The following is a 14,898-nucleotide window of genomic DNA, read 5'->3' on the forward strand; positions in this document are numbered from 1 at the left end:
TCAGAGCACCCCTGCTTGGGTGTGACAGGGAAGCTGGAATGAGTAAAATAGCAGAAAGACTTGGCAGGAAACTTCTCTTTCTGGCCTCTTGAAAAGTTGCTTTTTTTTTTTTTTTCTTTTTTTTTTTCTTTTTTTTTTTTCTTTTTTTCTCCCTTCTCAAAACTAAAAGAAGCTGTCTTGTTTTGCTCTCATTTGTCTCATTTTTGTTCTCTCCATCATTGTGGTTCCTTCTCTTTTTCCAGGGGGAAGAAAAACGTAATCTAAAGAAGCCCAACCCCGAGACCTAGACATTTAATCACAACTGTTAAAAGCTAAATTAACTAAACTAAACTACTAAACTAAACCCTTGCAAGGTCAGCAATACAGAGCAGAGGTTTCTTTACCAGTCCAACCTTAAATTACCATGTTACAGCCTATTCATCCTCCTTTCTCCCAAGAATCCCCCTTTCCTCGTCATGAATTCCTTTGATAAGAAGACTGCCTGTTTCCTTATTTCAAGTGCCCCAACACAAAGCCCATCAAAGAAATGAAGAAATGATAGAAGTGAGCAGGAAGACCAGCAGCAGATATCTCCAGCACCTATGCAGTCTATGCCACCTCACAACCAAAGACACAAGCTATGATACCGCTCCTGCCCTATCGACTCCTCAGCCACAAGTGACTTCACAAGCACCGGCTCAAGCCATGTGCATATGTTTTGGTTTAGGTATTGATTTGACTTATTATTTTTATTATTTCTAGAATGCTCTGTAGTTGTTAAAGAATGTATCTCCTTGTAGCCTAGCTTCCGTGGTCATCACCCCTTGTTATGACAGGAAGGTAATAATAAAGTTTGTAGAGGTTGTATTTCTGCTGATCCGAATACTTAAACTCCAGAAGTCTGGTGGCCCAAATACAAATAAAATTGTAGTTGTAACTGGAGGCAAGTGCTGATATTTGTCATCTGTAATAAGAATCATAGAATCATTAGCGTTGGTAAAGACCTCCAAGATCATCTGGTCCAAACATCCCCCTACCACCAATATCACCCACTAAGCCATGTCCCTAAGCACCACGTCCAACCTTTCCTTAAACACCCACAGGGATGGTGACTCCACCATCTCCCTGGGCAACCCGTTACAGTACCTGACTACTCTTTCTGACAGGAAATGTCTCCTCATTTCCAACCTATACCTCCCCTGGAGCAACTTGAAGCCATTCCCTGTACTATCATTAGCTAACTGAGAGAAGAGGCTGACCTCAGCTCCACAACACTTCCCTTCAGGTAATTGTAGAGAGCAATAAGGTCTCCCCTGGGATCCTCTTCTCCAGACTAAACAACCCCAGTTCCCTCAGCTGCTCCTCATAAGACTTGTGCTCCAGACCCTTCACCAGCTTTGTAGCCCTTCTCTGGACATACTCCAGGGCCTCAATGTCCTTCTTGTAGTGAGGGGCCCAAACCTGAACACAGTACTTGAAGTGCAGCCTAACCACAGCTGAGTACAATGGGACGATCATCTCCCTGGTACTGCTGGCTGCACTATTCCTGATACAAGCCAGGAAGCCATTGGTCTCCTTGACCATCTGGGCACACTGCTGGCTTACGTTCAGGCGAGCATTGACCAACACACTCAGATCCTTTTCCTCTGCACAGCTTTCCAGCCATTCTGCTCCGGGCCTGTAGCATTGCATGGGGTTGTTGTGTCCAAAGTGCAGTACCTAGCACTTAGACTTGTTGAACCTCATGCCATTGGCCTCTATCCAACAATCCACCCTACCCAGGTCCCTCTGCAGGGCCTTCCTACCCTCTGGAAGAATGACATCTCCCCCAACTTGGTGTCATCTTCAAACTTACTGAGGGTGCACTCCATTCCCTTGTCCAAACGATGAATTAAGATAGTAAAGAGGATGGGCTCCAATGATGACCCCTGGGGAACACCACTGGTGACCAGTCACCAGATGGATTTCACTCCGTTCACCACCACTCTCTGGGCCTGATCAGTTTTTAACCCAGCAAAGAGTGTACCTGTCCAAGCCATGGAAGGAGATGAGGTTGGTGAGGCAGGACTTGCCTTTCACGAATACATGCTGATTTGGCCTGATCCCCTGGTTGTCGCACATATGCCGTGGGATTGCATTCAAGATGACCTGTTCCACCACCCTTCCTGGCACCGATGTCAGGCTAACAGGCCTGTAGTTTTAAAGTCCTCCTTATGACCCTTCTTCTACATGGGCATAGCATTAGCAAGTCTCCAGTCATCTGCGACCTCTCCAGATGACCATGTCTGCTGATAGATGATGGAAAGTGTCCCAGCAATCACATCCACCAACTCCCTCAAGCACCCTCAGATGGATTCCATCTGGTGCCATGGACCTGTGACAGTCCAGGTGGAGCAGCAGGTCTCTAACTGCTTAAAAAGGCAGGGATCTCCTGGGAAGAGTCCAGCAGAGGTTCACAAAGATGATATGGGGCATGGAGCATCTTCCCTATGAGGAAAGGCTGAGAGACAAAGGTCAGTTTAGCCTGGGGAAAAGAAGACTGAGAGGGGTCTTAATAATGTTTACAAATATCTTAAGTGTGGGAGGCAGAGGGATTTGGGCAACCTCTTTTCAGTGGTTTTGAGGACAGGACAAGGGGCAATGGCCACAAAATAGATCACAGGATGGTCCGCACGGTCACAGAATTACAGAATCACAGAATTTCTAGGTTGGAAGAGACCTCAAAATCATCGAGTCCAACCTCTAACCTAACACTAACAGTCCCCACTAAACCATATCCCTAAGCTCTACATCTAAACGTCTTTTAAAGACTTCCAGGGATGGTGACTCCACCACTTCCCTGGGCAGCCTGTTCCAATGTCTAACAACCCTTTCGGTAAAGAAGTTCTTCCTAAGATCCAACCTAAAACTCCCCTGGCGCAACTTAAGCCCATTCCCCCTCATCCTGTCACCAGGCATGTGGGAGAAGAGACCAACCCCCACCTCACTACAGCCTCCTTTAATGTACCTATAGAGAGCAATAAGGTCGCCCCTGAGCCTCCTTTTCTCCAGGCTGAACAAGCCCAGCTCCCTCAGCCGCTCCTCGAAGGACTTGTTCTCCAGACTCCTCACCAGCTTCGTCGCCCTTCTCTGGTCTCGCTCAAGCACCTCCATGTCCTTCTTGTAGCGAGGGGCCCAAAACTGAACAGTACTCGAGGTGCGGCCATTGCATGATGCAAAATAACTTCTTCACAGTGAGGGTGATGGAGCACTGCAACAGGCTGCCCGGGGAGGTTGTGGAGTCTCCTTCTTGGAGATATTCAAGTCCCATCTGGACACCTACCTGGTCAGCCTGCTCTAGGGAACCTGCTTTGGCAGGCGGGTTGGACCCAATGATCTCTTGAGGTCCCTTCCAACTCCTACAATTCTGTGATTCTGTGTGATTCTGTAACTGTTTCCAACTGTACTGTGTGTGGGGGTTCTTATACTCCTCGTCCCAGACTTCCAGGTCAGGAGGCTTAATACCCTGAGGATAATTGGTCTGACTACAGAAGTCCTTCTATGTTTGTGAACAGTAGTTCTAGCTGGGAAACCTCTCTGTTAGGCTCACTAGCCACCTGAGTCAGGAAGCTATCTTCCACGCACTCCAGGAACCTTCTAGACTGCTTCCTCTATTTCCAGCATATGTCCGTGGAGTTAAAGTCCCCCATGAGAACAACTGCTGGTGATTGCGCGACATCCGCCAGCTGCTTATAGAACACCTCATCTGTCCCTTCATCCTTGTTTGGCTGTCTATAACAGACCCCCAGCAGGATGTCTGCCCTGTTGGCCATCCCTTTATCCTTATCCATAGAAGTAATAAACAAAGAAAAAGAAGAGATATCAAAGTCAGGAAAGATAACCAAATCCACTGGCTAAGAAATGTAAAGACAGTAAACAAGCTTTACAGGAGAAATTACTGATGTTACCAGTCCAAAAGGATTCAGCTCTTGTTAGGGCAAACATAAATCTACCTTCTCACCTAGCTGTATTTAAAGAACCAAACAGGAAGAATATCTCAAAAAACAAATAAACAAACAAAAAAGTGCCATCCCCACCTCCACCACTAAAAAAAAAACCAAACAACAAACACACACACACAAAAACAAACAAACAAACAAATAATAATAAAAAAAAACACAACAACAACAACCCTCAAATATACAAACAACACACGGTGTTAACTTGTCTATATGTTACATCACAGTGGTTGTTACACATTGTTATGATCTCTTTATCAGCGAGTGCAGACAAAAAACACGGGGGAGTGGCTTTAAAGCAAAAGAGGGTAGGTTTAGATTAGATATAAGGAAGAAATTCTTCTGCCCTACACTGGGCAGCTGGGAGCGAATTTGGTTGTTAGCCAAGGCTAACCCACCAGAACCGAGTGGAAAGAATGCACAGGCAAAACCAAGTGCAGGTACTGGTGGACTGGAAGACCCTGCCTGTGTTGGAATATCTGGGTTTCTAATAGAGAAAGGTACTATGTAACATGCATAAAGCATAAACCACTTGAATTCAGAGTCATTCATTCATTTGCACAATGCTGATGCATCTGGGCAACAATTCAGTCACTTGGAGGGTCTACTCCAGCTCTCATGGGTGCCTCCAGGAGCTAGAAAATGCCTTTGACATGCTCTCCTTCAACGCTCGTTTGACTTGATTGTTCCTGAGTGAGTAGATGTATGGGTTAAGCATCTGAGTCACCACGGAGAAGAAGAAAGAAAGAACTTTGTCAGAGCCCTGCCCACCCCATTGCGCTGTGCGGTTATACCTGTAAATAGATGTGCTGTAAAATACAGTCACCACCACAAGGTGAGCTGAGCAAGTGGAAAATGTTTTCTTCCTTCCTGAGGAAGATGGCATATGTAGGATGGTGATAATAATGCAACCATATGAAATGACAGTTATTGTTAAGGTACCTGGCACAATGATAATTGATAGGATAAACAGCAGTCCTTCAATGAACCACGTGTCTGTGCAGGACAGCTGCAACAACTGTGAAGCATCACAGTAAAAGTGGTTCAGGACATTGGGACCACAGAAAGGCAACTGTAGAAACATAATGGCAGGAGAAAGCATCAGGAGAAAACTCACTGCCCAGCAAGCCAGGACCAGTTGGAAGCAAAATCTGTTGTTCATAATAGTCGTGTAGTGCAAGGGGCGGCAGATGGCAACATACCGATCAAAGGACATTGCCGCCACGTGGAAGAAAGTGCAGGTACCCAAGCAAAAGAAAAGCAGCATCTGAAGAAAACAGCCAGGCAGGGAAATTATTTTCCTCTCTGTCAGAAGGCTGTAGAGGGTGCTAGGAATGAATGTGGAGGTGAATGTGATTTCCAAAATGGCAAAATTCCTGAGGAAGAAGTACATTGGAGTCTGAAGAAAATGGTCCACAAGAGTGATGCTGATGACAGTAACGTTTCCAAACAGGATCAAGAAGTAGGCAATCACCAGAATCAGAAAGAGGATGATCTCCAAATGGCGGCTGTTGTTCAGCCCCAAGAGGACAAATTCCACTACTGTTGTGTGGTTCATTGAATCTTCATTGCTAGCAGAACATGAAATGACCCGTTTTGAGAACTAGTGGAAAACAACAGGACACAAGTCAATATGGTTTTACCATATACCAAGCCTCTTAGCCCTAAAAAGAAATGTGGAGCTAGTTTTGCACTCAGATCTCCCAGATTTTATCTTGTGTCTTTGAATCTGGTTTCACACTCATTTCAGACTCACTTCAGCTATTTCTGAATGATTAAAAGGAGTACCAACATGAGTTTACGGGGAAGGCAAGCACATCTTAGACAACAAATAGCCCATACCAAACTTGCCATCTGGTTTTCTCTTTTCAAGTGCAACTTACAAAATATTCAAGAAAAGGGTAAATCTGAGTGAGAACACTATGACTATCCTGATCACACTACTCCCATCAGTTCTTTCTCCTTTGGTGCACTTGGTGTCAGCAAAACATGGGCGTTTATTAGCTGCATCTCATGGCTGTTTCTCCAAACAAACAAACAAACAAAAAAAACCACAAAACAAACACACACAAAAAACACACACACAAAAAAAAACAAAACAAAACAAAAAAAAAACACACATGCAAACAGAACACCCTCTTCCCCCACATTATCACATAAAGTATAGGACATCCTTTTTTAATACCACAGATGGACAGACATTATCTGGAAGCTGAGCTTGGTCCCTTAAAACCAGAGACTCCCTCAGTAACATCTTAAAGCTTTTACTTGAGTTTTAAAAATGAGCCAGTCATTTTTCCAAGCCCTTATCCATTTCTTCTTTCCCTATCTCCAAAACAATCACACCCAGTCTCTAAGAAGTGCTCCAAAGAGTTACCAATATATCCACAGCAAGCCAGAATGCTTCAAAAAGAAGTCTAATTCTGATGTTTCTCCTCTATGTAGTCTGACTTCCAGCAAATAAATTTCCTCTTCTCAGCTCCTTCTTATAATGCTGTCAGTATTTTACACTGTTGTACTTCCTCACTGCGTCAAACCTCAGGGACCAATTTGGTATCGAAATCTGCCAAATACCTTCTGGGAAAACACTTCTGAGAGTTTAAAGAACAGCAAGAACATAGTCGTTCCATAGAGAAAATGAGGTTAGAAAGCACCCCTGGAGGTCCAGTCTCCTGCTAAAAGCAAGCTAACTTCCAAGATGGACAAGGTTGGTCATGACTTTATCTACATAAGCTTGGATATCTTCAAGTATGGGGATCCCCCAGCTTCTCTGGGCACTGCCCGTGCTTCACCATTTTCATTGTGAGGTGTAATTTCCTTCTGTCCAGTGGAGGTTTCCTTGTTTCAGCCGTGACTCTTGTTCTTTCACTGTGCACTGTGCACAGGCATACGTAATCTTGGAGGCTGCGGTAAGGAGAGAGAGATGGCTTACCCATTACTGCAACAGGCAAAACAGACCTGATTCGGGGAAGATTACTCTTATTTATTGTCAATTAAAAATAGAGTTGGCTGGCAAGAAACAAAGACAGTACTAGAACATCTCTTGTAGAATCCCGTGCCCCTCTTCTTTGCAGGTTCTGCTTCACTCCTTCAGTCCTGACTCGTCCCTGCCAAGTGACGGAGGAGGGGTGGGAATGGGGATTGCGGTCAGTCCATAACAGCTCCCTGTCTGCCTCTTCTTCCTCACACTTTTCATCTGCTCCAGTGTGAGGTACCTCCCACAGGATGCAGTTCTTCATGAACTGCTCCATGAGGTGCAGGGGGGCAACCTGCCCCATCCCTGGATATGTTGATGGTCGTGCTGGATGGGGCCTTGGCCAACCTGATCTTGTGGGTGGCATCCTTGCCCATAGCAGGGGGTTGGAGTTAGGTGATCCTTATGGTCCCTTCCAACCCAAGCCATTCTAGGATTCTAGGATTCTATGATCATGATCCTCTCCATGGGCTGCGGGGGAATCACTGCTACATCACCTAGAGCACCTCCTCTCCCCTCTTCTTCACCGACCTGGGTGTCTGCAGAGTTGTTTTGCTCACATTTTTTCTCACTTCTCTCACACATGTGCTGCACAGCAGTTTTTACTCTTTCTTAAATATTTTGTCACAGAGGTGCCAACAACATTGCTTATGGGCTTACCTATGCTTAGCAGTTGGTTTGTTTTGGAGCCAGATGGAAATGTCTGTGTCCCCAACAGGGACAGCCTTGTTCTCTTCTCACACAGGCCACCCTTGCACCTTCACATCACTGACAAAACCTTGGCACATAAACTCACAACGCTCAGTACACCCCCTTTTAGAAAATTACGCAATAGCTTTGGAAGCAAACTGGAGCAGTTCAAGGGTTTATAACTCCAAGCTGTCTGCATCCATGCTCCAGTCTGAGGTAAGTGCCTACCACCTCCCAAGCAGTCATTCCGGTGCATCATTTCATTGCTCCATAAGCCATGTCTGCACAAAGTCTGTGCAAGCTCTGTGCAACCGACTGAGCTTAAAAAGTCTGACTTTGACTCATCAAAAAGGCAACCTTTCAAACAAAGCTATAGTGTGCCTCTATTTTGAATCATTCTTTAAAGCAACCATTTTTAAAGCTTTTCCTCTATTTGTCTGTTCCCAGAACTATATTTGAGTCAGGGCTCCCTCATCATTTTCTGGAGGGCTTCTTCTATGTCAGTCAGTCCCCAGCTTCTACTGTTATATTTCCTTTTTTTTTTTTTTTTTTTTTTCCAGAATATATACCACTCAACTTGGGTTTACATATACAAATCTCCCCAAAGATGCTTGACTCTCTCTGATACTGTGTACACAGTACACACTGCCTGCAAATGGTGCTTGAATGGACACTGGAGCAGGAAAGTAAGATACCAAATAACAGAGAGTTTCAGGAGTGCATGTAGCAGAGTTTTAAAATCCACATGGTAAGATTTTTGGTTATCATCTGAACTAGAAAATGGTCATTGTGCAACCATTGTCTTTCCTGTAGCTGTTTAACTAGACTAACATTTGTGACGATGGGTGTACATGATGATGGGGAAAAACACCATGCAAGTAGAAAGTCTTCACATCTAATGTTGTTTCCCCTGCCTGTCCAGATGGAGGTGGCTTAGTCTTTAGTCTTCTTGGCTGGGACACTTTCTAGTTATTTTTTCTCCAGGGTTGTACTTTTTGAGATGCCATTCTGCAGCCGGGATGCCCTGAACTTTTTCTAGCTATTAGGCAATTGTGAGGACTTGGCATTACTCGGACTTCCCGACAGGAACAAGGAGCTCCTGACCTGAGTTTCACGACAACAGTCTCGTCTCCTGCATATACTCATCCTCACTTTTGTGCCTTCAATGAGCATAATTGCTTCTGTAACAGACGTGGCTTCAGGAAGGCAAAACTCCCTCAGCCCCTGTACCTGTCAGCTCACTCCCATTTCCATCGCCCATGATAGCTGCATCTTCATGAAAATTAAGCTGACCCAGAGCAGAGGAGCACCACAGTGAAGCAGTCTCTTACAGCACTGCTTCTTATCTCCTTTTCAGTCATTTTGGCATTGACAACAAACAGACTCCAGCTATGCAAATGTGGCTGGTTGGAACAGAGGGAAAATGGCTGCTGAGAGAAGGGTTTAATGCAGAGGTGAAAAATGATGATTTTCTTATGCAGAAAAGAGATTAGTTCAGAGAGCAGACATTTCTTTACCAGTCCAACCTTAAATTACCATGTTACAGCCTATTCATCCTCCTTTCTCCCAAGAATCCCCCTTTCCTTGTCATGAATTCCTTTGATAAGAAGACTGCCCGTTTCCTTATTTCAAGTGCCCCAATACAAAGCCCATCAAAGAACTGAAGAAATGATAGAAGTGAGCAGGAAGACCAGCAGCAGATATCTCCAGCACCTATGCAGTCTGTGCCACCTCACAACCAAAGACACAAGCTATGATACCGCTCCTGCCCTATCGACTCCTCAGCCACAAGCGACTTCACAAGCACCGGCTCAAGCCATGTGCATATATTTTGGTTTAGGTATTGATTTGACTTATTATTTTTATTATTTCAGGAATGCTCTGTAGTTGTTAAAGAATGTATCTCCTTGTAGCCTAGCTTCCGTGGTCATCACCCCTTGTTATGACAGGAAGGTAATAATAAAGTTTGTAGAGGTTGTATTTATGATGTTCCAAACGATAAGGTCTCCCCTGGGATCCTCTTCTCCAGACTAAACAACCCCAGTTCCCTCAGCCACACACTCTGGACTTTTGGTCCGGACCCTTCACCAGCTTCATAGCCCTTCTCTGGACACATTCCAGGGCCTCAATGTCCTTCTTGTAGTGAGGGGCCCAAACCTGACTAACATTTGTGACGATGGGTGTACATGATGATGGGGAAAAACACCATGCAAGTAGAAAATCTTCACATCTAATGTTGTTTACCATGCCTGTCCTGATTTAGATGGCTAAAACAGACTATGTAAGTGTTGAGATTATGAATTAATGTCTTAGGAGAGATTTATCTAATGTGTTTTTGGTGTTCAGGGAGACATGAATTGCATCCTCATCTCTCCTGCCTGTATTTAAGTATTTTAAGGAAATTTAGGAGGGATGGATGCATCCATGACACCATGATGCAGGCATTTCCACTGCTAGCATGGCTGTCTGGTGGCTTTGAAATAAGATCACTGGAATGATTTCCTTGTGGTTTATAATATAATAGAGTATACAACAGAAACTGAAGCATCAGACTTACTAGGTGGATGAATGAATAGGTAGAATCAAGGTGGTATGGTATAGAGGAAGGCAAGAGATGGAGTCTCTCTTTAAACATTATTAATGCGTATAGTAAGAATAGTGGATAATGTCTTTATTTTTATTCCTTGGAACAAAAGGAAGAGTTGGACAGAACAACTTAACGATTTCAGCTAACTGTACACAGTAGACCTGCCTATGAACATGATAGAGAATAGTTCCCAAATGACCCCAATAAAACAAGAATGGGATTAGTTGTCTTGTGCTCCCCAGGTGAACACATTAAAATTGAAGTAGTAGATTTAACAGGCCTTCTCATAGCACTGCATATCAAAAAAATACAGAAGTAAGGAAGGATCTGGAATTCTGTCAACATCTGAATTAAATAAAAATTTGTGTAGGATTTCCATTACGTGCATTGTGCTTCATTTGACCTTAGCTTTTCAGTTTACATATATACCATTCGTTGGGAATTTATGTGGTTTATTTTCAAATCAGGAGGCAGACATATCTTAGCATTGTGAACTTTAGTTTCAGGCAATGACACTTTTGCATGCTGCAGTGCTGGGTACCATAATGCCTAAATGCATTTTTACAAGGTTCCTTTTAGGTCAGAGTCCCAGTAGTGTTTCTCTCTCAAACTTGGAGAGATGTCAGTAGGAAGCAGCATAGGCCTTACACTTTTATGCAGTAAGGATACTACAGGCCGTTTCCTTCTTTAGCTGTAAAAGATAATTATTCGTTGTGGCTGAAAGTAGTTGTCATTAAGCACTTTGCCACACAAGTCATGCAGAAGGACCATGGCACCTTCTGGACAGTGAAGAAGGACAGTGAAGCACCAAAAGGTTGGTTGTGGTTTAACCCAGCTAGAAGCTAAGCACCACACAGCACCACGCCCCGTGGGATGGGGGAGAGAATTAAAAAAAATAAATTAAAATGAATGCTTGTGTGTTGAGTTGTGTGTTGTGTGAGATAGTTTATTAGGACAGAAAAGAAAGGAAAATAATAGTGATAATAGTGCTACTGGATACCCAGTACCCTGAGCTGGTGGAAGGGGATGGGGAGCTGGATGTGGCCATCACTATCCACGAAGAACTGGTTGGTGACCTGGTACGGCACTTGGATGTGCACAAGTCAATGGGGCCGGATGGGATCCACCCAAGGGTACTGAGAGAACTGGCAGAGGAGCTGGCCAAGTCACTTACCATCATTTACCAACAGTCCTGGCTATCGGGGGAGGTCCCAGTTGACTGGCGGCTAGCAAACGTGATGCCCATCTACAAGAAGGGCTGGAGGGCAGATCAAGGAAACTACAGGCCTGTCAGTTTGACCTCAGTGCCAGGGAAGCTCATGGAGCAGATTCTCTTGAGAGTCATCACGCAGCACTTGCAGGGCAAGCAGGCGATCAAGCCCAGTCAGCATGGGTTTATGAAAGGCAGGTCCTGCTTGACGAACCTGATCTCCTTCTATGACAAAGTGACGCGCTGGGTGGATGAGGGAAAGGCTGTGGATGTGGTCTACCTTGACTTCAGCAAGGCTTTTGACACCGTCTCCCACAGCATTCTCCTCAAGAAACTGGCTGCTCTTGGCTTGGACTGGTGCACGCTTCGTTGGGTTAGAAACTGGGTGGATAGCCGGGCCCAAAGAGTCGTGGTGAATGGAGTCAAGTCCATTTGGAGGCCAGTCACTAGTGGCGTTCCCCAGGGCTCAGTGCTGGAGGCTGGTCCTCTTTAATATCTTCATCGATGATCTGGATGAGGGTATTGAGTGCACCCTCAGTAAGTTTGCAGATGACACCAAGCTAGGTATGTGTGTCGATCTGCTTGAGGGTAGGAAGGCTCTGCAGGAGGATCTGGACAGGCTGCACCGATGGGCTGAGGTAAACTGCATGAAGTTTAACAAGGCCAAGTGCCGGGTCCTCCACCTGGGATGCAATAACCCCAAGCAGAGCTACAGACTGGGAGATGAGTGGTTGGAGAGCTGCCTGGCGGAGAAGGACCTGGGAGTGATGGGTGATAGTCGGCTGAATTCGAGCCAGCAGTGTGCTCAGGTGGCCAAGAAGGCCAAGAGCATCCTGGCTCGCATAAGAAACAGTGTGACCAGCAGGGCTAGGGAGGTGATCGTCCCCCTGTACTTGGGTCTGGTGAGGCCACATCTCAAGTACTGTGTTCAGTTTTGGGCCCCTCGCTACAAGAAGGACATGGAGGTGCTTGAGCGGGTCCAGAGAAGGGCGACAAAGCTGGTGAGGGGCCTGGAGAACAAGTCCTTCGAGGAGCGGCTGAGGGAGCTGGGCTTGTTCAGCCTGGAGAAAAGGAGTGTCAGGGGCGACCTTATTGCTCTCTATAGGTACATTAAAGGAGGCTGTAGTGAGGTGGGGGTTGGTCTCTTCTCCCACATGCCTGGTGACAGGATGAGGGGGAATGGGCTTAAGTTGCGCCAGGGGAGTTTTAGGTTGGATCTTAGGAAGAACTTCTTTACCGAAAGGGTTGTTAGACACTGGAACAGGCTGCCCAGGGAAGTGGTGGAGTCACCATCCCTGGAAGTCTTCAAAAGACGTTTAGATGTAGAGCTTAGGGATATGGTTTAGTGGGGACTGTTAGTGTTAGGTCAGAGGTTGGACTCAATGATCTTGAGGTCTCTTCCAACCTAGAAATTCTGTGATTCTGTAATTCTGTGATTCTGTGATACTACGCATGTCTACAAAACGTCGTTCTGCAACAATTAAACTGTCAGCGTGTTATCAACATTATTCTCATCCTAAGTCCAAAACACAGCACCTTACCAGCCACTAGGAGGAAAATTAACTCTATCCTAGCCAAATACCCAGGAAAACAACAATAAATCAAAAGCAGAAATATCCTTGGGAAAGAGTGATAAGGAGTACACCTAAAAGTCTCTTCAGGAAGAAAAACATATCAAATGTCTTTGGATCAATAACAGGATCAATCCATGGATTTCTTCCTACCTTCCTTTTAAAAAATGTGTAGATTACATCAGGAGTCTGTCTATTGAGGAAAAAATGTCCCCTTGAAAGCTTATTCCAGGAATTTCTCCACATACGGTTGATGGAAGGGCTGAGGAAAATTATTATCAGTGTCATCTGAGCAGCAGTAACTTTCCTCAATTCCAGGGAGCAGCTTTGGTTGTGTCATACTCTAACAGGTATAGAATAACTTTGTTAAGGCCTTCATATATGGTGATATTGAATGATAATGATTAAAAACTAACCATTGTCTCTCTGTTTTATTAATGAACATGAACCAAGTTATGCTTTGTTTTAAAGTTTAAAACAGGCCTAATTTATCTGTCATCTAAACACTCCAATGACAGTGGTCAATAATTCCTTAGTGTGTGGACATATACATATTGATTTATTTATTTTCAACACAAGCTGACTGATGCATACATGGACTGATCTCTGCTCCAAAATATATCATGTTGTAGATGAAATGCTGTGTCTCTTGTGAACAGAAGTTTAGCTTGGTTTACATGATGGTGGGGCTGAGTGCAGACTGATATGTCATCATTCAGTTAAGGAGGAATGTGGAGAATGATCAGCCATTCAAATTGACAGTGTAGTGCAACAGGTTGCAAGTGACCACTAACAATTAAAATACATCAATTGAAGTTGTATGAAGGCAGCTGAAGGATGTCCATGAAGATCATATACTCACAGAATATCCTGAATTGGAAGGGACCCAAAAGAATCTTTGAGTCCACCTCCTGGCTCCACACAGGACCACACAAAAATGAAATCATAATTCTGACAACATTGTCCAAACACTTCTTGAACTCTGGCAGGCTTGGTGTCACTATCACTTCCTTGGGGAGCCTGCTTCTTTGCCCGACCACCCTCTTAGTGAAGAACCTTTTCCTAATACCCAATCTGAACTTCCCCTCTCACAGCTCAATGCTATTCCCTTGGGTCCTGTCACTGTCCCCAGAGAGCAGAGATATCTCCTGCCCCTCCGCTCCCCTCATGAGGAAGCTGCAGCTGCAGGCCTCCCCATGAGGCCTCCCTTCAGGCTCCTCTAGGCTGAACAAACAGAGTGACCTCAGCCACTTCTCATATGTCTTCCCCTCTAGACTGTATAACATATTTGTTGCCCTCCTTTGGACACTCTCTGATAACTCTATGTAGTGGGTTTATGTGGCAAGGCTTTGGTAGCAAGGGGCTGCGGGGGTGGCTTCTGTGAGAAGAATCCAAAAGTTGCCCTATGAGGGTCCCACCCCTGGTCAGAGTTGAGCCAATAAGCAATGTTGTTTGCACCTCTGTGAAAGCATATTTAAGAAACAAAACAAAAAAAAACAAAACTGCTGCACAACAGCAGCTGGGAGAGTGAGGAGTAAGAAACGGCCCTGCCGGCACCAAGGTCAATGAAGAAGGAGGGGGTAGGAGGTGCTCCAAGAGCCAGAGCAGAAGTTCCCCTGCAGCCTGTGGAAAGGACTATGGTAAAGCAGGTTGTCCCTCTGAAGCCCATGGTGTACCATGGTGGAACACATTTCCATGCTGCACCCCATGGAGGACCCCATGGTGGAGCAGGTGGATCTGACCTGAAGGAGGCTGTAGCCCATGGAGAGCCCCCACTGGAGCAGATTCTAAGGCCGGACCTGTAGCCCATGGAGAGGAGCCCACACAGGAGCAGGTGACCTAGCAGAAGCTGCTGCTCATGGGGGACCCAGGCTGGAGCAGTCTGCTCC

At 45.2% G+C, this 14,898-nt stretch overlaps 1 protein-coding gene across 1 annotated transcript; it reads right to left on the bottom strand.

Moving 5' to 3' along the window:
• Positions 1-4,593: 4,593 nt before the first annotated feature.
• LOC309887348 (olfactory receptor 6E1-like) lies at positions 4,594-5,544 on the bottom strand (the record flags this gene model as incomplete). The annotated part of the gene is made up of 1 exon (XM_082778971.1): positions 4,594-5,544. Exon 1 carries the CDS (start codon positions 5,533-5,535, stop codon positions 4,594-4,596), a length of 942 nt encoding a protein of 313 aa, XP_082635097.1. The 5' UTR covers positions 5,536-5,544.
• Between the last annotated feature and the right edge of the window lie 9,354 nt (positions 5,545-14,898).

Source organism: Aythya marila (assembly GCF_965140915.1).
Source record: "Aythya marila genome assembly, chromosome: 25".
Classification (NCBI taxonomy): Eukaryota; Metazoa; Chordata; class Aves; order Anseriformes; family Anatidae; genus Aythya; species Aythya marila.